The 27,788-nt window shown below is 41.7% G+C and overlaps 2 protein-coding genes across 2 annotated transcripts in view; one reads left to right on the top strand and one right to left on the bottom strand.

The window, feature by feature from the left end:
* Positions 1-9,432, bottom strand: part of PTPRC (protein tyrosine phosphatase receptor type C) — an 85,070-nt gene extending 75,638 nt beyond the window's left edge. Inside the window, exons 1-2 of the mRNA XM_084291188.1 lie at positions 9,311-9,432; positions 6,790-6,878 (exon numbers count right to left, since the gene is read on the bottom strand). The gene's annotated coding sequence lies outside the window, so the exon portion shown is untranslated. The remainder of the gene's footprint in view (positions 1-6,789; positions 6,879-9,310) is intronic.
* A 6,068-nt stretch (positions 9,433-15,500) lies between these two features.
* Positions 15,501-26,353, top strand: ATP6V1G3 (ATPase H+ transporting V1 subunit G3; the record flags this gene model as incomplete). Its single annotated transcript, XM_084290986.1, has 3 exons — positions 15,501-15,582; positions 22,910-23,010; positions 26,180-26,353. The coding sequence occupies 3 exons, from the start codon at positions 15,501-15,503 to the stop codon at positions 26,351-26,353; spliced, it is 357 nt and encodes a 118-aa protein (XP_084147112.1).
* Positions 26,354-27,788: the final 1,435 nt, after the last annotated feature.

Genomic DNA, 27,788 nt, shown 5'->3' with positions numbered 1-27,788 from the left:
TTTAGGTCCTGGAAGTCTGCTCTAAGGTCTCCCTGGAGCCCTCTTCTCCAGGCTGAACAGCCCCAACTTCCTCAGCCTGTCTCCATAGAAGAAACTGTTATATCTCAGCATGTTTTGGCTTGTAGTTTAACCATACGCCTGATCTACCTACTGTATACACAACTAGTACCTCCCTCCCTCCCTCATCAGCTAAGGGGTGTGAGGTTTTCTGTATTTAGAAAGCTGGAACTGTTGCTTTATGGTTATGTCTGCAGCATCCTTTGGTATAATTTAAACATTTTCATCTTTAGAAGATATATTACTAGTAGCAAGACCAATGTTGTCCTTCTCCTAAACAGGGATCAAGCACTGACAGCATCTTTCATTTTTCAGCTGGTGTCCTGTAATCATACAACCTTTCAGAGAAACGCACACTTTGATTAATCCAGCTCCATGCAGCACTCATGTTCTGGCTTAACAGTGCAAATGTGCATGGAAGGGAAGGGGGAGGAGAAGAGCAGAGAAGAATAGGTCACAAAGTAAGTGGTGTGATCACTCAGAGCACTGCAACTGAAAGTAAAATGCTTGTAATAATCTCAGCAGAGGAAGCACAAGTGCTGGTATGACGTGCTTCATTATGTTCACCTCCTGCTAGGTGTCAGATGGTTGTACTTTACACTCACTGCACTACATGCATTTGGCAAGTTCCAAGCAGTGATACAAAGGGATACTGATATACAGGATCATGAATACGTGGATAGGTATACACAGGAATGTATACACGAGCATGAATACATGTATGAAGTTGCAAAAATAGTTGTCATTTTCAGATGGAAGGGTTATCAGGATAAGAGGACTTTTTTTTTTATGTTCCATTTGTCTGTTATGTAGAAGTCCTTCATCAGACATTTGTTTTAAGCAACTCACACTGACCAGCCCAGCAAGGGTAACGTTCATATTTCCTGCAGAAATTACCACAGCTAGAATTTGAAGGGTCATGTCTTCAAGGTTCTCAGGTCTAATAACCAGGAAAAAAAAATATCTAGCAAGTAACTTGGTAACTTAGATTTGTAGCTAGACCTTGAATGATGGGAAAAAAATCTTACAATGTTACAGATTTACAATTCTCCTTTCTGGAGACCCTGACTGGAAAATTGAGGTTTGACTTCAAGAAAGTTCACTTCTGTTTTTCTTAGAAATGAGATGTGTCTTTGAGCTGTAGCAACCTGGAATCTTGTAACAATTAAATACAAACCAGAAAAAGCTTTCAAGTAATCTACATATTCCCTTGATAATCTACATATTCCCTATATTCTCTTAACTGTTTTATATAGAAGTGCATTAAATCCAAGCTGGTGTTTGTATTTCCTTGTATCTCTAGCTGCATAGAGATACTGTGTGAAAATTCTAGTTTTTATTCTGAAGCTTTCTTGAGATTATGATACTCTTTCTCTTCAGATCCAAATCTTAAAAATACCTTCTCTCTTTCCAGGGTTGCAGCCTGCAAACAAACCTTTGCATTTTAGCATATCAGAATTTTCAAAACCATATCGAACAGCAATCGTTAGGGATAGTTCATAGCTAAATACTTTCAAGCCTTAGGGCCTCACTCATGTGTGATGTCCCATATCCACACAGAATCTACTGCAATTAATATAATCTGCCAGAACAGTAATTTTTTTCAGAATAGAAACCTTCAATACAAGTGTTACTCACTTTACAGATTAAGTTGATAAAGACAGAGATGCTTATAATGAATTATTTCCTCTATTTAGGAGTCAGGATATAAACCTACAATATGATATTGCCTGTTTTCTGTCACAGAGTTTTGTACCTCTCATTTACTACATTTATATACTCTACCCCGGTGCGCTCTATCTGCGCCGCTGTGGCCTCACCTCAGGCACTGTGTTCAGTTTTCTGTGCCACAATATAACACAAAACTATTTGCGAGTGCCCAAAGCAGGGCAACAAAGATGTTGAAGGGCCTGTGTGTGAGGAGCGGCTGAGGTGACGTGGTCTGTTCAGCCCCGAGCAGAGCAGGCTGAGGGGAGGCCTCATGGCGGCCTGCAGCTCCCTCACAAGGGGAGCGGAGGGGCAGGCGCTGAGCTCTGCTCTCTGGGGACAGCGACAAGACCCGAGGGGATGGCATGGAGCTGGGACAGGGGAGGGTCAGGCTGGGGGTAGGGAAAGGTTCTGCACCCAGAGGTGGTCGGGCACTGGGACAGGCTCCGCAGGACGCATGGCCTGAGTTTTGGGTGGTCCTGTGTGGAGCCGGGTGTTGGACTCCATGATCCTTGTAGGACCCTTCCAACTTAAGATATTCTACAATTATAAAAGTATAGAAACCTGAGCACATGTTTAGGAAACAGAAAATAAGAAAGCTAAGTTTGTCATTCTGGATTTAAAAAAAAAAAAAAGCTAAAAGGAGATCTTACTGCTGTCTCGGCTGCCTGGTTGGTGGTTACAGAGAAGACAGAGTCTGACTCTTCTCAAAGGTGTGCAATGAAAGAACAAGGAGCAACAAGCACCAATTGCATTGTGGAAAATTATGACTGCACATTAAGAACAACAACAACAAAAAAATCACAAGGATGATCATTCAGCAGAAGGAGCTGCCCACTCTGGCAGTGGGGCGTACACCCTCAGAGAGAGTGAAAACTCTATTAGGAAAGGCCACGATCAACTAACACGGAGACAGGCTCTGCTCTGAGCAAGGGATACAACCAGATGATGTTATGAGATCCCTGCCAGCCTATGTTATTCCATAACTCTACAACACCAATGCATAAATCTGAAGCAGGAAAGTTTCAAGCATTTGGTTGGGAGGGGGAAGGAAGAGGGGATAGAGTTACTTCCTAAAGGTTGGGGATTTTGTTGCTTGTTTTTTAATGGCTTCAAAAATATGTAGTTTACTTTTACCTTCCTCTCCTTAGTTTCCAGAAGTAACTATAAATGCATTTCAGTTATTTCTTTATTTATTTTCTGCAAAGGAAAAAAAAAATTAAAAAAAAAAATGTAGGAGTAGATTTCAAACTATCAGAGGTTTTCTTTCTTATTAGGGTCCACTGGCTGGCCATAAAAATGTATTGTGGCATTAGATGTATTTGTTTGAAATACCTTATACTGAAATTCAAACAGTTCTTCAAGCAGAATTCCTAGCAAGAAGGATTTGTGACAGGGAAACTACAAGATTTACTTTGAAGAAAAAAAAACAAAAACGGGTGTTTAAGAGACCCACAAACCTTCAAAAGAACACCTCCTTCAAAAGGCCCCACCTCACAGCTATAAGGGATTTTTTCAGAAGTTAATGTATTTACATAAAGTGGAAAGACTTGCAAACAGTACAAGGCAATTACTGCAAATACTGCAGCAGTATTGAACATAATGTTCCTGATTTTCGTTGTTTTTTCAAAGAAATCAATTATTTCTTTCATCCACACTAAAACTATAGGCCAAATCCTGTACTTCTTACTAAAAGAGTTATTCTAGAGACCTCCTGCTGGTCTTCTATACAAAGAAAATGAATATGCCAATGAGGTGGAGAGAAAGAAAAGGAGATTGAAGATACAGTCCATATGGAAAGAAAAATTGCATTTAAAATGCACCCAATAAACACAAAAGATCTACTACATTGTATTTGAGTAGCTTTGAATTTTGCACACTATTGTTGACATTTATTGACATTTATATATTTATCTGTATGTATGTATGTATATAAAGACACTTATATGCACATAAATACACACATGCTTCACTCTACATATAACCATGCAGATTAAAAAGCCTGCCCCTTCTTGTTTTTAGTATTAACACACTGGATCCTACATATTCTCCGGTATCATTAGCTAATAGCTCCCTGAATGTTCTCTGTGGTTTCTTATTCCTGCATATTTTAGATCAGCTTTGTGAACATACTAAAACTGTATTTCATGAAGAACAGTTTAGAAAAGATAAAAGATGCAGATAAGCAGAAGTGTCTAGTTAGGCAATTCAAAGTAATCATTGCATCTTATCTTTGGTTTACTTTTTTTAAAAAAATCTACTTCTGGTTTATACATAAATACTTCTGCATCCCACATTTCATGTTTCTTGTTATTTCTGGGCTTATCCCTAGAATGCTTCAGGAAGAGGGGGGGAGAGACCTTAAAATTATTATTGCAGCAAGGAGAAGGACTGCTTTCATCAACCAGCGTACACACCAACAATCACACTTCCACTGAGGTTTCTTTCCTAATCTGTAACTGCCAGTAAGAACTGGAGGAAAAAAAAATAAATTAAAATCACACTGCCAACTATGGTACAGCAAGTGTCCAATCTTTCTGTATAGCAGCTCTGTAGATTTCATCAAGGGATTCTCTTCTCACTGCTGTAAGCACAGCAGTATCCTTCATCCTATGCACAATAACATATTTTGTATTTTAGTCCAGCAACATTTTCCAACGTGACAAGAACACTAAAAAGTAAGACAGTTACCCAACATCTGCATTCATTCCCACCTATCTCCTTTAGCAACCACAAAAGAAAAATTTTAATCAGAAGTTAGATTCATTTTGAAAACTACCCTAAATAATTTAAGAATATTAATAATCATCAATTCCCAATAAATTAATTACATTACCTGAATGCTTCACATCATTTAAAACCATGCTGCCTACTTGAAGGTTGAAAATATAAAAAATACAATTTTTTTTTCTATACATCATACCCAACATATGCATTCTATGAAAAATCAAGGTTCTGTAATTGTGAATATCAACACAGTTGACAAAATAAATAAATAAAATAAAATTTCCTTATCATTCTCTGCATAATTAACAAGTTAGCTCTGAAATACTAGCAAGCTGAAGTGTTATTATTTCTTGTGGGCACTTGGATGGTGAATTCTGAAGATAGTTATGAATCAGTAACTGAAGTACAGCTAGTTAATACCTACAGCTTATAGGTTTGCATACAGAGCTATAACTGAAGGCAGTCCATCAAGCATTTGCAAAATCGTGCATGAAGTTTGTTTGGGGTAACCCTAATGTTTGTTGTTTTGGTTTGTTTTTTTTTCTTGCTTAGAACCTGGTCTCCCATAATTAGTACTACTCTTTTCATTTCTTCCCTTAAACTTCAAGTTGCTCTGTTGATTTTTTTAATAGAAAAACATAGATATTTCCTATCTGAAATGATGATTTCAAGATAAAAATATTTTCATTTACTTTTTAATTTCCATAAGTATATATTTCTGATACCATTATTTCATCAATAATGATACCACAAATAATATATAGACAGCAGAGGAAGGTCAAGATACCACAGACTGTGAGGTAGAAGAAAAAAAAAAAGGCTTCCAAAGCTCATCTTTTAATCCTGGCATATGATTTAAGATGACAGACCAATCTAACAACCAAGTTGTACAAAGAGAAAAAGATAAGGTAACATTGATGGAGACTTGAAAGATCATCAGCATTCAATGAGTACAGAGACCTCGGCACACCATGTTCAAACTTAGAAATTCTTTCCATTTTTATGGCATTTTGCTAAAAATCAGAAATAATTAAATGCGTAGCCACCTCTGGAATGAGCAGTCTATGAAGACAATTTTTACTTTGGGATTTCAAAAGTGAATCAAAGGTTTTTGTTTATGATTCTCCAGAGTGAGCCTGACTGCCTTGTTTTCACCAAAATCATTCCATTCTTATGGGAATTTCAAATATTTCTGCTTTTAAACATTCTTTTTAATGTGAGGGCTTCCCCAAGTGCAGAGCCTACTGCCACTCACCTTCTACAAAAACCCTGTGCACTAAGAACTTGTGCAGTAATTGCAGTAAACACAAATCTTCCAGCCATTTCCCAATAGTCAGGTATTTCTTTGTTCACATGTCAAGGCCTGCCACTTAAAGGTTTCTGTGACAGAGACTGTGATTTAGTAATATTATTGAAAACTACAGGCCTGAAAACATTTCACTGAACTCTGATTTCACGGGAGGAAATACAGCCTCTCAGGCCCTTTCACTTTCCCATATGGATACTAGTGCAAACCACAGAACGCTACCTCTAGAAAGGATTTAAAAACTAAATGTATGAAGCAGTTTTCCTACTTTATGTCCTTTGAACAAACACCAGAAATGATTCATTACAGCCATGTGGATACACTGCTTGTTCCCTACTGCTGCCTGCAGCTGTTACACAATGTGAAAGACATAAAAAGAACTGCGCCATCTCTGCATCCTCTCTAGACTAGGATACAGACAGCCTATCCATAGACCATATGGATGAGGTCCTGTCATGCCATAGTGCCCATGGTTTTAGTTTCCAAGGATTAAGGATGCCTTTTTGCTGCACCACTATTCTGCTCCTTCAGAGCTCAACCAAAGTTCAGACAGACAATGAACTAAAATATCTTTCACCCTCAAATGCTGGTAGGGTTCAGGATTTTCAAGTCATGTTCCTGCACAGAACTGTGAAGGTTTCCCTTGCAAAATTATTTTTCAAGTCTTTATTTAAAAAAAAAAAAAAAAATCTCCCTATCAAAGAATCTGTGTTAAGATGTTATTAAGATTTTTGAGACCAATACCAGCACAAAATACCTCTGGCCATAGGTTTGAGTTTATTTTCACACAAGCCTTTGGTTTCTTGGTACTAGGCTATCAGATACTGTCTGGGGAGGGGAAATGTTTCCACAACTAAGTCATCCCTTTATTTTTTTAATCTGCAAGCTTCAAAACAGCTAAAATTTGTCGAGAGGAAGTCAAAGTTACTGTAAAGCATCAGGTTTCTGAACGTCTTACCGTCAGCTCTCCTCCCACCCTGTAATTCACATACCTATTGACACAACTTTCTACACTGCAGAGCCTTGTTATTTCTTCAGTATCATCAATGCTGAAAGAGCAAGTGTTCCACAAGCTACAGAACTGCAAAAACAGAAATGTGAGACGGTCAGAAGAAAACACCAATATCAAAGATATTACAATGACAGTAGTAATTTGTAGTGCACCATTACAGGGAAATGAGCGCTCTACCTGTAATGCTTCAAAGCATAATAATGCCTGTTCCTTGTTTTTTTTTCCTGAAGTATGTAGGACATAATGTGCACATTATGAAAAGTATGTCAAATCTGTTGCTACTAGAGTCAGCTTGCACAGCATCCAAAGAGACTGAAAATGTAACATAACAGTTATTTGATGCACAGGTGAGTGCTTTCCTTCCCCCCCCCTAATTGCTGCAGTTCACAAGAAGAAAGTCCTGCCTTTTCATCACCATGCTCTCTCTCTCTCTCTCTGTCTTTTCCTGGTGGGATTCATGAAAACACGGCTGCACATGCCAGTGAAAGAGCTGGCAGTGCTGCATGCATGTGCGTGCAGAAGGCTGTCCAAAGGAGGTTCTGAGCACACAGCTCTGGACAGCCAGCTCTGAGCAGAGAACAGCTGATACCTACAACATGCAGGTGCTGCTCTCTCTATTATCACAAGTTCCAGTCATCTTTGTTCTGTAGGCAAGAAGGAGTAGAGTGGCCAGAAGGAGGTAAAAAAATAATTTCAGAGAGTACCAATACATTGGCATAAGGTGTTCATCCCTACCTGGAAAAAGAGGAGAAGTAACAAGGACAGCTGAACTGCTCTAATATTTAGAATTGTAGGACACATATCTACAGTCACCTCTGCTATTAAGAGGAGGAGCTCAGGTGGCTTGGAAGGAAAAGATCCAGTGGGGCACGTTGACAGAATAAAAGCTATTACATTTTAGGCCTTTACTGAAGAATTTCAATGGATTTAATTTAATTTCAAGAGGGTTTTGAAAACCAATATTGTGTAGCCTTTCATCCATAGTTATAAGCATGAAGCTTCCTTTTTTTTTTAATGCATCTTTTGAGGTTTTTCAAAGCAATGGATTTTCTTTTGAAACCTCTCCTATTATAGCCTGTGCGATGCTCTATGAGAAAGGGTTTAATCCACACTGCTTCTGCTGTTCCCCCATAGTGTCAAAAAAAGAGCAATGCAAATATTCACAGTATTATCAGACAGATACAGAGAATAGTTTTCTGCTTTCGTAACAGTCTAATTATATTTTTTGTCCAGTAGAGAAAAATTCATCCACTTTTCCCTCATGACTTTGAGCCAGCACACATCTCTGGTCAGAACATTCCCCTTTGAAACACCACGTGTTACCAGAAATCCTGTGGTTCTCTGCAGCGCCTGAAAATGCTTGCTATGAGTCAACAAGGAACTCCCAAAATGTTCCTCCTGCACAATGCTTTGCTCCTCCTTGTTCTTTGCACCTTCCAGGAGAAGTTTGACCCACAAAACCTGTCTGCAAAACTACAGAAATACAGAGCCAGCTTCTCCACACAGGAGCTCCGACAGACATGTATGAGGAGCTCTTCCATGGCAGCCCCTGCTATTAAAAGCAGAACTCCTACCAGAAATGAACCTTTCCAGCACAGCAATGCACATCATCTTTGACTGGTCTCTGGATCATGACCATCTCATGTGAAGGATGGGTCTCAAGAAACGCTGGGCCAAAAGCTGAATTTAGAGGCCAGTCTTGCCCTTCCTCTGTAAAGGTGTTATGAGGGCCCCAGCTTCTCTGAAGCTGTCTCCTGCCAGCTGCAGCCTCCTTTTCCAATCCCACGGCCTCAGAACAGGCCCCTAACCCCCATCTCGCTCCCTCAGCTCAGGTTTTGCTCCCCGGGCTTTACAGTTCCTGTACCAACAAACAAGCAGCTCTAGGAACCTGGTGCTCTCTGCCAGGGCCCTGGCCTTTCTGAGGGACCTGTTGTCTCCTGCATTGCACTGAGAGCAAATAATCTACACGTTGGCCTTTGGATCCACTGACGATGGCTTCCTTCTATGCACAAGGCCTCACAATCCACACACAAAGCTGCTTTTCTGTAAGCTTGAAACATTACCTAGTTCTAATGTTCTGATTGCAGCTCCCGTGTTTTTTTCTTCACAAGTTCTGCATTTGCATTTTCATCTTAAAAGATACTACGTATAAAGCAATACTTCAAAAAATGATGCTACTGGATTAGGAACAGACTGCTTAATGATGCATTGTGCAGGAGCCTAAAATATTCACCAGAACTGGATTGCAGAAAATAATCTCATGTGATTTTTACAGTGCCAGTCCTGAAAATATAAATGAAAAACACAAAACAAACAACCACAAAAAAAAAAAAAAAAAAAAAAAACACACAAAAAAACCACACCCTGTATCAGTAGTCTTAGATGCATGCCCTTACCAGTTAAAGCTGCAAAATTCCTCACTGCATTTTCCAGCAAGGAAAACAAAGTGTGTGGCACACAGACCTTTTGCGTTGCTCGCATTTTTAACTTTCTGCACTCACCAGCATAAATCATCCAACTTTTAAAGAAGTCTGACACTTGGAGCCAGGACTTGTTCAACATGCTGTAACTGCTTAGTTTAGCTGAGCTCTGAAATTACTTGCAAGTGAAGTGTTTGGAAAAAAAGCAAAACTAATGGTGATTTTTGACCTTTTCTCCAAGTCTGTAAAGGGGAAAAATGAAATACATAAAACATACAAAGATCCTCACTAGCAGAATTACTTTCTGTGAAGCAAAACTCAAACCCCTGTACGTTACCACAGAACTGAAGAAAAAAATCAAGTTTACTGCATCATGCCTTGACGAGAATAGTCCTTCCCCAAAGATGAAGAACTGACTGACATGCAAGACTTGCTATTCTCAAAGTCACATGAGAAATAAGAGACATGCAGAATAAAAATACCGGAGACATGATGTAAAGTGGTGAATAGGCTAAAATTAGTTCATGTTCTTTTTTTTTTTTTTTTTTTTAATGAAGAGAGTGTAAGGTTTTATTATTATTATTACACTGAAAACCTTGGAAAGCGTGGAAAGGTGAAAAATGGAGATTTTAAATCTACATGTACAAACACATGCATGTGAACCTATACTTGTACCAGAATAACTGCACGCATCCATTTCTCCTTCCAGGAACGCTAATTCAAAGGCAGTTGTTATAAAAATAAGGAGAAAAATACCACATCTCCCTCATAAAAAAAAAAATCAGGAATAACATCAGGAAATTTTATAATGACTAGGCAATGTCTATTCTGGTCTCAAAGACAGATTGCCAGTATTCAGCATTTTTCCATCCCAGGTTTTGTGCCTTACCTTTCCAAATGTTCACTTGCTTTATGAAGACTAAAAATAAAGGCTTCTTTCTTCTTATTGTAGTATTAATATTTTCACTTGAAGAATGGGAATTCTTCTTATTCCTTTTATTCATTTTCAGTTTAAGCTGGTATTACTCAAAGCTGGAATGAAATACAATGAGATGACTGAGTATAAAATTAAAGTTTTATAGTCAAAGGTCAGCAAATTGGTTAAATGTCCTTTGAGTTATAGAAGCAGCAGCAGCAGCATATAAGTACAGGACAGCAGATTACAAGTTCAGCTTCTCTAGGCTGCAAGCAAAGCTGAATTATTTACTTTGTGATGTCTCTGTTGAGCTCAGTAAATCTAATTCTAGACAGCATTGAAATTTTTTGATACACTACAGTCACTTTCTTCAAGTAAATGTAGAGCTGTGACATGGATGCAAGTTGTTGGTTAGCTTACACAGTTAAAAATATATTTTCATGACCCCCCACTTCCCCTCTACTCCAAGCCTGCCTGCACAAGTGCACTGATGAGGCTGCAAACCTCTTTGGAAAAGCAGCACTGCTATAAAGTCGTCAAGAGGATGTGGTAAGAGAAGAGGCATGCTCTGTGTGCCAAAGGGTGCGTAAGAAAATAGTGGAGAACAGCACTAGGAAAGGGGGTGGGGGGAAAGGAGGAACACATTATTTGAAGCTGGGTCTGACTGGGAGTTATTTTTTTCCTAGCAGCCTGCACGTTGTTGTGTTTTGGATTTGTGGCCAAATCAGTGTTGATAACACACCTAGTGCTTGCAGGGTGTCAAGGCTTCCTCTGCTGCTCACTCTGCCCCCACAAGGAGCAAGCTGAAGGGGCCAGGAGGCTGGGAGGGGACCCAGCTGGGACAGCAGGCCCCAAATGACCCAAGGGTACTTTATGCCATGTAACACAAGGCTCAGCAATGAAACCGGGGCACTGCTCTGTCCACAGTAGCCATTGCTCTGAGGCTAGATAGCAATCGCCTTGTGGGAGGTGGTAACTGATTTGTCTTCCCATCACCTGGGTTTTGTTCTTTGCTGTTTTTTTTTTGTTTGGTTGGTTGGTTGGTTGGTTTGGTTTTTTTCTTTCTTCCTCTCCTCGTGCCTCACTTTTTCAACTGTCTTTACTTTGACCCACGAGTTTTCTCACTTTTGCTCGTTCAGTTCGCTCCTCGTCCTGCTCTGGGGGAGGGCTTAGCTGCTGGCTAGGGTGAGCACACCATACACTGAGAATAGGAAGTAATCGCAATCATACTGATAGTCAAGTTATAAATTAACCTGGACATTTTGAAGACTATATTTGCTTTTTTTTTTTTTTTTTTTTTTTTTTTTTTAAGTTCACTGTACCTGAATAATCACATGACTAACAGAAAATGCAGACATTTCTCTTCAATGTCCTCCTTGCAGTTGGAGACATTTTTAGAAAAACTAATTAAATAGTTAACACTGTTGTTCTCTGAATGCTGAACCAACTACAGAAGCAAGCATAACTGCTCATATCTAGACTGCACAGGCCAAATTTGGGAAAAACTGTGCACTGGTTTACAGGTGGACACTCAACACAGGGCATGCAGGCTGCCATGGCAGCTGAAGCAGGGTCTGTGTCAATAGACTTGGCCAGCAGTCAATGAGCTTGCCCAGACACTATGGCAGCAACCTACTTCTGGCAGTTCATTAATAGTTATTCCTCTTTGCTTACCTATTTGTTCCCCTGCTGTTCAGGCCTCTGGGAGAAACTCAGGCTGCTGAAGTCAACTGCACTAACAACAGAGCAAGAACATCACCGGTAGGAACTGCTGTAGCGAGAATCCCAGGTTACAGCTGTAATCACCCCTTCCATACCAAGTTCAAAATTGTTTTTCTTCAGATATAGTTGTCTGATTGTGACAGAAAAGGGCATGATTTTGAGAGGCATGTGATGGTCGTCAATGCATACAGTTTAAGTTACGTGCAAAGCCTTTTAAAGTCTATTTGACGCGGATGCTGACAGAAGCAGCAGACCTGCGTGCCGTGGCCGAGCTCAGTCCATTTGAAGGTGCTCCATTTGTAGAGGAGCGGCCCTGACTGCGGTGTAGGAAGCTACGTAGGTGTGCACTGTGCCTTTCCGTCCTGAGGCCTTTCTAGAGCAGCGAAACGCAAGGCACGCGTGCTGACACACAAAAGCTTCTGCAGCAGCTGTCCTGCCTGGCGCGCCGCTGATTTAACGCTTTCTCCTTGAACCAGCGCCGCTGCTTTGAAGCCGCAGCCCGAGCAAAGCGCACTGCTTGGTAGTCACAGCAGCTCTATCTGGAAACAACGTTTTTTATAATTTAAAAAACGATTACAAAACGTGTGTGCTTAGGGAAATGCAGCCACAGAGATGATGCATGGGAGACGTTCAGCTGAAATGTGTTTCAGCGCAAGCTGCCTGCCGCCGCCCTACATAGAGGACGGCCTCTGCACACAAACCACAATAAAAGGAGGCCAGCGGCCTCCACTGCTTCGACTGCTCGGTGGTAGATGCACTGAGACGTTGCTACTTTCATGCTAAGTGAACTCAATCTGAACAACAGCAAGTGGCCTTTTCCAAATAAAATAATAGGAACTGCCTGGGGTGAATTACCCCACTGGCCCTGACCGACCCAGCGCAGGCAGCAGACAGCAGCTGCGCGGCTCAGCCTGCACCAGAACCACCTGGCTTAAAGTGCCTCTGCTGGCTGAACTGAGGATGAGCAGCGGGATCCCTGCAGGGACTCTCATCCTCTATAAGACTCTTCAATTTCCAGCCCCACAGTATTGCTCTGGGGAGTGCGAATGGCAGAGCTGCGCCTGTCCTCCCGTCCTGGTGGTGGCAAGAACCAGGGCAGGACACTCTGGGCATGAGACAGCTGGAGGAGATGCTGAGAAGGAAAGGGAGGCATCTTAGAGAGAAACCTCTCTGCTAACACCTCTCCTCCCATCACCAGTCATCCCATCAGCTTCTCTTCTCTAATTAAATGAGTTCGGAGCTGACTTGGAAAGAAAGGCAGTGACTGCAGCACAGAAACGTTACTCATTTGCTTGGTGATGAAGTAGGAGCCTGTTTGGTCAGTCAGTGGCTTAACTTACTTTATTTTAATGAATTATCCTAGAAGTGGGATACTGAGAGGTGCCATGTCAAAACAGCCTGACATCATCACCAGACAAGCTTCAAAATGAGTTCCAAGTGGCAGCATTTGTGTGGAGCCTCACACACCGTGTAGCAGCACCAGCCAAAGTAAACCATCCTTCTCCCCCCGCGAGGAGCCGTCCCAGTACCCCACGTCAGGAGTGATGCCAGGGCGGCGTGCCACCGTGCACTGCCCCGGCCCGCTCGCACGGAGCCAAGACCTGAAAACTGACTACAAGGCAAGTTATAAACTGAGAGTCTTTGATTCAGAAAAAAAAAAAAAAAAAAAAAAAAAGGCATGGAAATACATGAATGTGACATCTGCAGCTCATACGATCTGCTTGAGAAATATATGAATTTTTGAACTGTGGAGTAACTTAGTAATCAGTTCAAGGGCGTGCCATTTTTCCATAAAAATTCATCACATAGAACTATTTTCTCTGAAATATTAAAATTAGCAGGTTGTAAATAACAAAATCTAGATCATTACTGAGGTCCAGGTAACATAATTACAGCACTGAGACCTGCTCTGAGGAATCGACGTGCCTCACCCCTGACACGTCCAGAGGCTCCGAAGCAGCCCCGTTTGCCAGCAGGTTCGGTACAGGGCTTGGAGCGCAGAGATTTGCCTGACAAGACCCTTTGCCTTGAATATGCTCCTGGTGGCTGTGACAGGCCTGACGACATCTCTGCTCTGCTTCCTATTAAATTTTTAAGTAACTTGCTTTCAAGTTCTGAGCCCAAGTTTCCTGCCCCAAGTAAACCAAGTATCTTTGCTTTTTTTCTCTTTTTACTTTCATTTTCTACTTCTGCTTTTCTCTGCCGGTCAGCAGGCTTGGAGCTCAGCCCCAGCAGCACACCAGGCTTCCCAACCCTGCAGCTTGCCCTTTTTCTATGCAACTGATCAGCACTTCCTTTTCTATTTCTAAATAAAATAAACTTGAAAGCTATGCCTTAAAACCCGCTAAAAATAGTGCCACGTCTGCTCTCTTGCAGCTAGAGCTGATCCCTGATGTCAGTGCTAGGCAGGGGGAGGCATCTCGCGGTTTCTGGATGAAGGAAGAAGCCCAGCAAGTAGCGCGCTGTAAGAAGGGAGCATCTTGCCGAGACTGAGCCTGGCTGGAATTTGACTCCACAATATCACAGATCAGCAAACAAACGAACTTCTCAAAGCCTTAGCACTTACTCTTATTCTGCATGCAGCTGAAGGCAGCATTAGGGCAAGAGGTTTCTGCCCCCATTCTCCCTCAAGCCCGCAGCCACTAGGAGAAGAAAAGCCTTCATACCAGCAACACGCGTTTCCTCACAAGGGGCAGGTAAGAGCCCTGCAGCAAGCAAACAGGACATCACAGCCTGCTTGATCTATTCTCATCCCAATTTTTGACATGTTCCCCTCCTGTGTAATGCCCAAAGTACCTTTGTCAGTGAGATTTATTTTATTTTTCAGGATTCAAGCTATGATCGTGCTGCTCCTTCGCAGTAGCACGCAAGACACGCGCCCACCCTAGGGAACAGGATGTGCACCTACAGCCACGCACACGCTTGTGTGACCGCTGCACACGTTAGCAGGGCTTGAGAGGAAGCCCTAGACCAAGAGCTGCACCATCCCGGAGCCTGGGTCTTAGAGCTGACTCCCACGGCTACCACTCACCACACTCAGCTGCCTCGTGGGAGATTACAGCTTGGAGCACACCTCTTCCCCCACACGCCTATTTCAACTGTAGTCCCTGATAAAAAAATTAAAAAAAATACCTTCAAGTAACACCAAACAAAAGCCTACAACCAGTTCAGTGTGTTCAATCAAAACAATTCACGGACTGCCCGAGTCTGATTCCTCATGCTACGGGAAGTTTTATTAAAAGCAAGTTTCGAGAAACAAAATGATTTGTTTCCCCAGCGCCTCTCACAAGGTTAACCACGTTCTGCTTCAGCATTAGAAGATTTTTAAAAATCCCAGTAAAACTACAAGCCACTTGGAGCGTTATTCTCCTCTTCCCCAACGTGTTCATGGGACGCTTCGGTGACCCTGGGGAGGAGGGAGCGTCCCTGTGAGCCCAGCCACTGCATTTCTCTGGTTCCACCAGCAGCCCTTTGTGCCCAGCAGCAATCCGGACAGAGCAGGCTGGTTTGGTGCAATCTGGAAGGCTGTTGTAATAACCGACAGACCAAAAACACAGGGAAGGGTTTGGCAGCTGTATAAAGCTCCCTCCGAGCTCCAGTCCCCGCAGAAGGGCACCAGCCCCAGCAACCAGCATGACCAGCCAGTCTCAGGGAATCCAGCAGCTTCTGCAGGCAGAAAAACGTGCCAAGGACAAGCTGGAGGAAGCCAAAAAAAGTAAGCATCTGGCCTGTTTTTACTGTCTTTTTCTACTGTAAGCTCTTCAGAAATACAGTGGCTCATGGAAAACCAGCATTATTTCATCTGTACGCAGCACAGATGGGCTGCTCCTATTCTTTTTCTGTGCTACTTTCCTCCCACTCGCACCAGTGCAGTGCCTTGACGGCAGTCAGGCATTTATCCCAGCCTTTGGTGCACGGCTTGCTCCAAATCGTGTGCACACGTGTGCTTGTGTGTGCATGCATGCACGTGCCTCTTCACACTGAACAAGGTTTTCTTTGTTATGTTCGTCCTGTCAGCTAGATTTATTACTGCTTTTTCTCAATGCCAATAATGTCATTACATCCTTCTTCAGGCATTTAAACGAGAAACCTGCACACCTCTGGCTGCCAGCTCTGGAGAACCAGACTCCAAACTCTATTTCTCTTTACATAATATTTTCAGTGTTCCTCTTTACTTATGAAAACCAGTAACTTGCCTTTTAATCTCAGCTGGGCTTCAAAAAGAAATACATGGAAACAAATGGAGACTTCAGAGTAATAATAATAGTAAAAGCCACAGTACAATCCTAAGAAATGTCAGTACCGTGGTCATTGCTGTAAGTCTTATTACAAACGACAAGCAATCACTGAGTGATCAAATGGTGATTTTAAAACAAACATCTTTTTTGCTGAATGCCTAATGCCCAGTGTAAAGTATGTGTAGATACCCAAGAATAATAAATTCAACCTTTTTATTCTAGTCAAATATAAGCAAATACAACAATAACAACAAATAAGAAAAGGAAATTAACATCCCAATAAAATGGGAAAAAATGTAGCTGAATCTGCTAATGATCTAAATAAAAGAAACAATTCATCTGGCAGTCTTCCTGTTATATATTTCCTTCATTTTCTGCATTTCTCTCTCATTGACTTAATACAAAATAGTCACCATAATGTCTCCTGAGTGTAGATACCGACCACACAAGTCACTGGCCTGCATTAGCCATGAAATGTTAACACTGTTTCATGGAGAGATCTTGATTTAGAAACCAGCAGCAGGAAACAATGTCATCCTCCAAACTCAACTAAAACGCATGAAGATACCACGTGCTGCAGGAGACTTTGATGAAGGATTTTGTTTTTAAGGCAGAAATAGAAGCTAGAGAAAAACTACTTGTCTAGTTTGTGTATCTCTTCTAGTACAAATCAGCGTTGCTGTGTGCTCACTATTTGTGTAACATGTTAATTTGTACAGCAGCACGCAGAAAATAAGCAGAAAAGCAACACCCCTTTCCTAAGCATCCAGCCACTGCCTGCACCTTGTAGCCGTGCAAAAGCAGAGAAAGAACATTTTTCCATCTTCATAACACTCACAAAAAGAGGGTGTTTGGGGGCGCTGCTCCTAGCTTGAGAGCAAAGAATTATTAGGGAGTGATTCAGCCTTTATGCAGCCAACTGAGATGCTCTCAATGGGATGTTGCCTCTCTTCTTATATAGGGCAGAGGAAATGAATGGTTCCCCAGAGCAAGAAGCAAGAAAGCCCATGATCTGGGAAGGCACAGCCTCACGGAGGGAATGGGCATTAGGTCTGAACATGGACTGCAGAATCAGGCATTTAGCTATGACAGCTTGAGGCTGCTCACCTTATTTTATTTTTCAAATCCAAAAAAAACATCACTTCAGCTTTTTCTGAAACAGACGGTTTAAAAAAGGTTTAAAAGTTTAATAAATTAAGAAACCCCCAAATGCAAACTACCATAATAACACAAATGATGACTGCTAATGAGAGCATCTTGCTGAATCCGGGCACGAGCTCCAGCTGCACTTACTCTGCTCTGCTGGCGAGCACACTCCTGTCCCCACCTCGGCCCCACGCACAGCACGTGTGAGAGGCGCACGGCTTCCTGCAGGTGACCCATCTCCCAGCCCCTGAACCAGCAGCCTGAATTGAGCCACTGCCTGCGCCTACCAGCATTGCAGTGCTGAGGTAGAACTTACTCGGTAGCTCCAGAAAACCAACTATTAAAAACTCTGTCATCAGTAGAAAACAGTAAAACTATTTCATCAGTATGATTTTCTTCTCTATTCCTTGCCTCTGCTCTCACACATCAGACTGTTCCAGTGTACCAGCAGTTTTCCTTTTCCTTCATTTCATTGTTTCACAGCAGCATGCCACCTGATAGACCTAACTAAACCAGCATGGCTTAAATAACTTGGGACAGGGACTGAAGGGGTTCTTAGGGCCAAAGTCTGTTGTGGCCAGCATAATTTCAGCAGCTTCTTCCCCAGAGTGATTCTGTAGTTGAGTCAACGTAAGGTATTGCCTCGTTCATTTCAGACAGAGTACAGAATCTAAAACAAAAGGCAATGCACGGCTATCCACTGTCACAGGTGAACCAGCACACACAGTGTGGAGGCACGAGGCGAGGCGATGCTGCTTCCCTCAGCAAACAGCAGCCCAGACCCACCCCGTACCAGTTCAGATCAGCAGCCCCTGCTCAGGGCTGGGCACACACGGCTCAGGGCTGCAGGTGAAAGCGCTGAACCTGCCCCGCCGAGCTGTAAGCATGACCTCTGCTGTCACTGCAAACAGCCCTCGAGCAGCGGCACCGTCCCAGTGCGTCAGGTTTTTCTATTTACCTTGTAACGTGAGAAGGAAGAACAGCAGGTCGTTCGTGGGACACAACCAGGAAAAGGCATTTTCAAGGAAATGTGATTACCAAAACTATCCTTATGCAAGACCGTCAGTGTTTACAGCTGATATGCACATCACCAGATCAAAAGGAAAAGCATGGAAACGCCTAATGCTGTATATAAACACATCATGGGCCTCCTTACTGACACACGCAGCTGCTGCAATGCAAAACCCACTTTGCACAACTGGAAAATCGACACCAGAATTCTGTTTATCTTCATAAAGTGAAGCGGAAGCGTGGTGCTACAGCTCTTCTGTGCATGCCTTTTCACACCTCTTGCTCAATGCCCTTTATCTGGCCTTGCAATATTCTTTATCGTATCACGGGCTGATGTCATTTACACCTGACCATTTATTAATAGCTTGTTGGTAAATGCACTTAAGCAAGGCTGAAGCTACCAAATTGATCAAACATGAAAAGAGCCTGCAGTTCTCTGTCCTTTTGTACGCTGCACTGCTTTGTCTGTCATTTTTTCTTTAAGCATAATTTGGATCCCAGAAATAGCTTCACATTATCAGAGCCAAGATGTTGATTCCTGAAAATCCTTCTGGGTAAAACAAGGGAAACAAATGTAACGTGAACACTGGGTTTAGCAAAACTTGGTTTCCTATAGATTTTTTTTTTTATATTTTGGCTTGAATTTCTAGTTTCTAATAAAAGTGAAAGCTCAGATGAAAATTTTCAGGAAGTCAGGGTAAAAAACAACTATTAAGCAAAATAAGATATTAAAAAAAATAATAATAAAATTGCATCAATTACATCCATCACACTGACTTGGATAACATCCAGGACATACTTTGTCTAGCCAAAAAAGCTATACATCCACTGATCAGCTGTTTCTATTGTATTTTCATTAATATTGCAAATGTCTGCCCAAAATGAGCATTCCTAAATCCCATTTAGCAACGTAGCACTCTTAAAAACAACAGAAATGGTCCTATTTAAAGAAAATGTCATTAAATTTTGGCAACTTATGCATATGACATTATTTCTGTGCAGAAATTTAGCTAGAAACCTAGATGTTCTGTTTGAAAACAGCAAGCCAATTTTAGCAACTCTGTTCTAGGAATGTAAGATAACTTCGTGTTTAAGCAAATTAGAATGCAAAATTTTCAGAAATATTCTCTTGCGAGACCTTAAAAAAAATAGTAACAAAACTGAGCATTTTGAACTTAACCTGAGCTAGTTCATTAACATCAGAGCAATACCTACAAAGAATATTACCTTTCTCCAGGCTAGTAATGCTTTCCCACAAGTTAGATAAGACAATATCTAGTACAGGGCTGACTTGCTCCAGAGAGTAAAATGATTAAGATTAGGCCAATTTGATGTGATTCTAGAAGCTCCTGACTGTCCCCTTCCCTCCTGCTCAGCTACCATACCCCTGGACAGGAAACTTGGGCAGCTCAGCTGCTTTGCTGCTCCTAATATTCAAGCACAGGAAGAAAAGACAAGCAGGCAATAGTAAACCTGGCCCCTGGGGCAAAAGTCTCCTCAAATTTGGAGTTTTCCACACCTCTTCTTTTTAGTCCTGGAGTAAATCTCTCAGGGTCACATTGGTTTGCCCACCCTCCTGTATTTCTAGCCCTCTTTTTGTATGATCTTGGCTGAATTTCAGTGCTCTGCTACCTGTAAGGACATAAGCTTTAATTTCAGCTCAGTTCTTTGATACAGAGAATCCTGTCCGGGAGATCAGTAAGACTTTGAAAAGGCAATCCCTTATTGCACAACTAAGGTAGCAGACAAGTGGTTAATAACAGACTGATTAATTAATTTTGGTTTGCCTCTAGTGAAACAGCAGGTTAAGCTCTAGTTTCTGCTTAACTTAATCAGGTGCAGCATATGCACGATCGCATATGTTGGCAGTTGCTGATTCTGTCCACAACGTTGTTGAACTAGCAGTAATTTACTCACAGCTTTTCCACTTAATTAAATAGGAAGCAGCAGGTTCCTGCTGTGCCAATCCTAAAGGCACTGTGGAAAAAAAGAAATGGCTGCCACCCTACAGTGACACCCTATGTATTGTGCTTACTCCAGTGCACTGTCAAGATGTGCCACGTATGTGTATACATACTTTTTGTTCACTAGCTGCTTTGTGAGAGGCAGATGAACTCTTGTTTTACAGCTAATCCCTTTCTATTGTGTGCATTTAAAATGGATTTATTTATCTATCCTGTGGCCAAATATGCAACATATTTACTACAGATGGACCCCCAGATGGAATTTGAAATTAAAATCCCACTGATTTTGAAATAATGTAATTTGCTATAGAGACCCAGTTCTTCAGCTGGTGAAGTTGGCAGAGCTTCTTTGTAGTCACTCCCTCCAATTACAGCTCCAGAGAATCTCCTCCCGGCTCCTTTTCTCAAGGAAAACTCTATAAAAGGCCGGTCAGCTCTAAATTTGGAGATGAGAACAAGAACAACTTCAAAACATGAACCTAAACCTAGTTTTGAACTTCGGTGTCCAGACTGATGTCAGGCTTTTACACGTATCAGTCAGTTTACGCATACTGGTCCCAAGACTTCATACAGCAAGAGACAGAAGCTGAGGGAATCAGCTTTCATCAAACAAATACAAACTTTGGGAAGGTGTGTGCTAGGTTTCAACCTGCATCACTGCCCCCTGTACAAATTAGATTGCCTTGGTGGCAGGAGCACTCTGAGACAAGCAATAAACTACACAAAAGAACACTCCCCACTGGTGAACTGTCAGTAAATCTGTTGAGCTCCCCACCATACTCCTCCTTGCTGTAAAATGCTGTACACGACCACCTCTCACCTCTCCTCAGGTCCCACAGTCAGTACACCCACAAAAGCCAACGGTCCAGGAACCAACGCTTCAAATGGACATCCCTGTTTCAGGCATCCCTCAGCTGATCTGCAAATAATAGCTTTAGAAGGGGCCACCAGCTGCACGTGTAATTTACTACAGGATCAGGAATTTTACCTGGGATTTTGTTGAATCACAGAAGTATCACCAGCAAGCATCTTCCTCGCAGATTCAGCTTTGCTGTTGTGCCCTGCCCAGGGGAAGAGGAATACCCCATGTCACACCTGATAAGGCTTCAGAAGCCCAGTACAGGTGTAGCCCATCTGATACAGCAGCATGGAAAACCAAATCATAAATACTAATGCTCCTCTCCCTAGCTTAGTTGGAGAATACTGTTTAGGATCTCAGAAAAGGTACAACTTTCTGAAAGTATTCATGTTGCTCAGTGACATCAAGTAAGTGGTTCCAATAAATAAATAAACAGATAAATATCAGGGTGCTTCGTGCACCAAATTGAGGTGCCTTTTTCAGTTGTGCAGTCTTCACACTCTCATTCTGGTGATGTCCTGATTTACACAACTAAGCAATAGCTTTTTTAGCCCCTGGAGCCCTTTCCCCTGGTGAGGGAGCAGGCACATCCTCTCTTGCTCCCTAAGTTCAGGTTGTACGGAGGAAAGAGACCAACAACACAAATCAGCATCAGCCCAGCAGCCTCAAATACAACATGTCAACATCCAACGCAAGGGTTTTACAGCTGGTGACTTTTTCCTCACAAAAAAAGCAGAGCCCTGGGAAGATCCACGTGCCTTACCGAGTTTCTGTAAAGCAGGCAGACAGGTGCGTCTCCATGGGGTGGTCACGGCATGTTCAGCGCTTGCTTCATGTAAGAACTTCAGTATTGCATGCCCATCAATCCTCCTGCTTTTATCCTTTGCATAACATCCCTGTGAGATCCAGGATGTACCTGGGCCTGGCTCTGCAATGATTTACATGGGTTTAATCTTACATACCCTTAGGATTTTACCTAAAGTAACTATTATCAGTGCACAAAATGAAGTTGGCAAATACAACCCTTTCCAGAAAGAAGAGTTTAGTTTCCACTAGCCTAAAATGCTACTTCCATAAGAATGCAAGATCACCATCCTTTTTAAAAATAAAATTATATATATATATATAAAATCACTTTCATACTTTCTACACATTAGTAGAAATAATACCATCAGCTTCCTTTTTCTCTTAATCATTCACCTCTGCGTTTAGCAGATGTTAGGGAAAAAGGGTGGGGGAGAAGAGGACAGAGCCTGAAGGTTGCAACTCAGTTTGGTAGTGGTTAAGATGTACCTCGCAGCATGCTGGAAATCTGCCAGCTCTAAACAGCATCCAGTTGGTGCGGGATGAAGGGATCCTGGCAGCCAATCAATACAGAAAAACTTACAGAATAACGTCTTTTCCAATCACTGACAACTAAAATCTGTTATCTGGCTGCTACTATTGCTGATGAAGGAAAGATAGATATTTATTTAAACACAAAGCTGTGATAAAAAAAAAAAAAAAATCGTTTCTGTTATGAGAAAATGCATAGTTGCAAAAAGACTTGTGTTGTTAGCAAACCAACACGCTTTTCATGTTGATGCCCAGGGAGCTGGGCTCAGAAGATGTGTGCTGGTGAGATGGGCTCTCAGGCACAAAGTGCCCTACAAGCTCACTTCACCCCTCTGACAATCCCAGGCAGATAGCACCGCTGTTCACTTTGCTCACAGCTTCGTCCAGGAAACTTCTGCACCAGGTAGAAATACCTCTGATGTTGAGCACTTCACCTCTTGAGATGAAGTGACACCTGCGAAGTAAATCCTTGTTTCTCCTCTCCATTAGGAAAGGGAAAGAGGCTGAAGCAGGCCAAAGAAGAAGCCATTGCTGAGATAGACCACTACCGGCTGCAGAGGGAGAAGGAGTTTAGGAATAAGCAAACAAATGTAAGTAAGAAACGTGCATGGCCTTTTTTTGTCAGTATGCTCACTAGTAGAACAAATTGCTTCAAACAGCATTACCTGGACACTTTCCACAACCTAACCTGACCACACTGATTGAACCCAGCTGTCACACAGGCATCTCCTGTGACGTGCAGATGCTTCATTTGGACTTCTTCACTGGCATGGAATGCATTTGTACCTGGTACTGTAGATTTTAACACTAAAATTGTCTAGATTCTATATTTGGTTCACACTTGCCCTTTTGAAGACGTTAACTCCCTCAAGTAAAATGCCTTCAAGGTTTTCCTTCAATTCCAGACAGATCTTGATTCTGCCCTGAAACTGGAGGTTGAAATAAGGTGGATGTTTCGGTAATAGTGACGATTTAAAATCCTTCTTTCTATTTCTGTTCCACTTTAGCTTTTTGTCTGCATACAACACTGCACCTCTGGTGAACTGAAATCATCCAAGCCTTGGGGTTTTTCCTATCTTCATAGTAAAAGTGGTCTGGATAATATTTTCCTATCTGAATTGCAGTTCATTTTATACATTTATGCCATCTTGCTGTCTTCCCTAGTATTTTCATAAAGATTCAAAAACTGTTCTCTTTTACTTGGTGACCTCCCTCTTACATTTTTGTTCTTGTGTTGTTTTGTTTTTACTGCCAAAAAAAAAAAAAAAAAAAAAAAAAAAGCCAAGGAGGCCAAATGAAAACTGCTTTATAAACCTGCTATTTCAGTCACACTTCACATAAGACATTCTCCAGCAGAGATCATAAGCCTTAAGGATATACGTACGCAGTCTCCAACAAACACAGCCACCAGACACACCATCACACTGCCAGGCCAGGTGGTGGTGTCTCAAACGTACAATATCAGATTTTTACTGATACTAAAATAAAGTAAAAATACACCTACAATTTATTCACCTTTTCAGTCAAAACGAACTTCTCGCTTTAGGTCTGGAATAGCAGAAGAGAAAAAAGCCTTTCTTTGGTGTGAATTGAATTTTTTCATCCCAAACAAAGCTGCAAGGAAAGGCCACTGTTGGTCAACTGAGCGCATTACACAAGCAGGCCAGAGCACACACTGCTCCTCAAATGGCAGCATGTGGCTATCTGTACCCATCACTGCAGTCCTCCCTCATGTTCCCTGACCCCATTACATCGAACATTTATCTACCCCAGACTAACGTCATCGTTATTTACCTGTGCCTGGAAGGCAGGCAGGTGTTCCAGCTAAGCCAGTGAGGTCTGATACCCACTTCACTTTGCTGGTTCAGGTGTCCAGGCACAAACACATGTTCCTTCTCATCCTTCTGTGTTGCCATATCCTTGCTGGGGTAACTTCCCTCATACCACAAGAAGCTCCACTTCAGTCCGGAACAAACAATGGCAACAAAAACAATGATTAATTTGAGGTTAGACACTACTAGAAAGATTTTTTTTAACACATAAAATTTAAGCCCAGCGCTCAAGCTGATTTTGATAGTGCTCAAAGTGTTTGTATTTGGGGTCTGAGGTCACTGAACTCTGGAGATGTGAACCCTGGCTCTGAATTTGTGTTTTGTGTAACATGTAATGTTTTGCCAACTTTGGAATGACACTGACATTAGACCAGTATAGGCAAGATAAGGGACAGGCCTTCAAGGTCAGCAGAAATCACAGACTAAGCAGAACATTGCCTGCATGCTGACAAGAAAAAGATCTTCAAAATCAGAAGCAGAAAAAAAAAGGAGAAAGAAAGAAAGGAAGGAAGAAAGGAGAGTAAGAATTGATCTCAGATTACGATATTAGCATGGTCCAGGAGAGCAAGTTCCCAGTCTACAGAGGCTCTTCTTCAGATTAGAATGGTCTCCCTGAGGTTTTGCGAAAGTATTTAGTAGCTGGATAACACGCAACCATCTGGGATCTTTAGAAAGTTATTTTGCCCAGTGGAAAAAAAATCAACTTCATAAATCCAGTTTAAGCTGTACAATCCTTCCCACATGAGGCCCTTACAACTTGTCTAAAAGCTAAAATAAAATGCCAGCTAAAAATAGTTACTACAGAAAACAATCTTCTTTTCCCAGTGTTTACTATTGTGTCTACATCCTGTATATCTTCCAAATCATAAAATGTTTTACATCTGGAGTGCAGACGAACTTCATACTACGTTGCCAGGTACAGATAACTGCAAAGGTGATTTGTGCAAAAGGAGATCTTCATTCAGCTGCTTTTCCTTCTCTCAAGGACTAAGTTGGGCTGAAATCACATGGAAAATAAAGCTAACGACCCCTCCCTTTGTTTGTGGTCAGCCTCTAGGTACCCCACTACCCCCACAGGTTAGTTCAGCTGCTAGTCCATGCCAGAAAACTGTGGCAGGAATAAGAAGGATACGTTATTTATTCCTTTCTTACTTTGTGTGCAGAAACGTCTTCTGCTCTCCTCCATGGAATTCTCTGGCTGAAAACAAATTTCTCTCTTGCTATCTGAAGGACTTTTCCACAAGGGAAGAATGCAAGGGATGTTGGAGCAGTGGGGGAGGAAGGAACAAAGCCACGGATTTGGAACGTGTGCATCTGTTTACAACATAACCTTGCTAAAATGTTCAGCAAGTCTAGAGTCAATTAAATTCTAAGCGAATGTCCTGATACTAACTGTGCCAGAAGCTGTCTGGTATTTTGCCAGATAAGAAAATGTAACATTAAAAGACCTTGTCTGAGGCCTGTTGAGGGTTATACATCAGTAGCTGCTGAAGACTCTTCAAATACTCTGAAACTCTAAATTATGCATTTTCAGGAAGGCTTTCCCATGTTTTGCTCCTTAGCGGTGCTCACATTTATTCTCAGTGAGGCCAAATGAAGCACACTAGTGCTAAAACTTAGTTGACTAGTCATTAAAATAGAAAACAAATTAAAATGAATGGTATAAAAGACAAAACATGTACAACGTTGTTCCCACAGCGAGCTAGGAAACTTGCATTTCATGGGGAGATACCCATTGCTAATGAGCATATGAAAGAGTTCCCTCGAATCCTGTTTCTATGTGTACGGTTCAACCTAGATCACACCCTTACTGTTAGAAAACACTGTGACATGTTTGCATTGTGTTTATGCTAGATGATAAAGAGAAGTACAATAAACATGGTCATATACAATGCCTTTTTTTGCTTAGAGGGCTTCTGCTTTTCAGGTAATGGGCTCCCAAGGTGACCTCTCTGCTAAAATAGAAGAGCAAACAAAGGAAACCATCCAAAAACTCACCAGCAGCTACCACAAGAACAAGGAGACCATGATGAAAAAGCTTTTGAACATGATATACGACATCAACCCTGAAGTCCACCCAAACTTCCGACAAGCAGCTTAAGATCAGCTATGTGCTGGGGAAAGACGTTTGTAAGAAGTTGGCTTCTTTCTTGATAACCATAGATATTTCCTCCTTTATCGTTTCTGTATTTGTGAGAGAAAGAACACTAAAGCCAAAAGTGCACAGTTCCAGAAAGGTTTTTGATGCGACAAGAATTATACAGAGTTTCACAAGCATTTGTTGGAATATTGTTTTTTCCTGGTGGTAGTTAAGCCCCTGTCATTTGAACAGGGGCAAGTCAATAACTGCAGAATAAATGATTATTTGACACCAGCAGCTTTTCAGTGGGAGTCTTTCTTTCTTTTTCTCATATAATATGTTCTGTACTAGATGTGTTGTTGCATAAAGTCTGTTTATCCCAATCTTTAGTGTACTTCAAGTCATGTGAAATAGAACTCCACAAAAATAAAAAAAATAAAGCATTTCTGTTCTCCTTGTGACACACGGAGCAGCCAGATTATGGAATATATAGGAACTGTCACTTTTGGTCAGAAAGAAGAAGTCAAAACACTCTCAGCTGTTTAATCCTAATTTAAAGCAATATATAACTGACTTGTACACAATCATGTTCAAAAGCCATACTTCAAGTATCGTCCTATTGTTTAAATACATCACAAGCTTTACGTAGCTTTTTTAAGGCTGAAAAGTGAGAGCAGGAGTAATCATTATGTGTAACATTGCCTTGGTTCAAGGTGCACTGTAGCATGCCCATCATTATCTATTCAGTTACTCCAAAAGCACAGGAACCCAGTGGCTCAAACTTCACCACTGCTACACTAAATAGTACCTTAATCCACAAGAAGTTGATGGAAATCAGGTCACTCAGGGCTCACTTCTGTTACCCAAAGTGACCTCGAGTAATAATTCCCTCCACAATGGCACAGATTTCCCTTGAAATAAATATTTCTGAGGTTAGGAAAATATAATACGATCTGGTTGCTTCCAAGGGGAAGCCTGTTAAATCTGATGGAAGGCACTGATGAGGTGTGGGGGGGGGGGGGGGAGGGTTCATGAACCTATGCCATGAACCTCATTAATGCCTCGTCTTCACTACAGAATTATACTGAATTAGAAAACAAGCTTGAGAAACTGCAATGACTAGCAAACAATAGCCATGATTTTCAGACCACGTAGACTCAGATAAATCATTTCAATTTCACAGCAGCTAGTCATAGGCAATCTCCTGTTCCAGAGAGGTTTACACAGCTGACATGCTGTCATGTGTAAAATGACCATAAAGCTGTAGTCAACTTAATGTCAGCAAACATGACTCCTCAAGGCTGTGCCTGATGCTACGCAGTCTCAAAGCCCTGATTGTTACTGTCTCCTGTGCTTGATTACATTCTCTGGAGACACAAGGATGCGGAGGAATGGGAAAGAGACTAGAAATCCTATTGACATCAGCTGAAAGGCTTATTTCTTTAGGAGTGCTTCG

This window comes from Netta rufina (genome assembly GCF_964035555.1).
Source record: "Netta rufina genome assembly, chromosome: 8".
Taxonomy (NCBI): domain Eukaryota; kingdom Metazoa; phylum Chordata; class Aves; order Anseriformes; family Anatidae; genus Netta; species Netta rufina.
The sequence above is the reverse complement of the archived record's forward strand: the minus strand, read 5'-3'. Positions and strand labels throughout refer to the sequence as shown.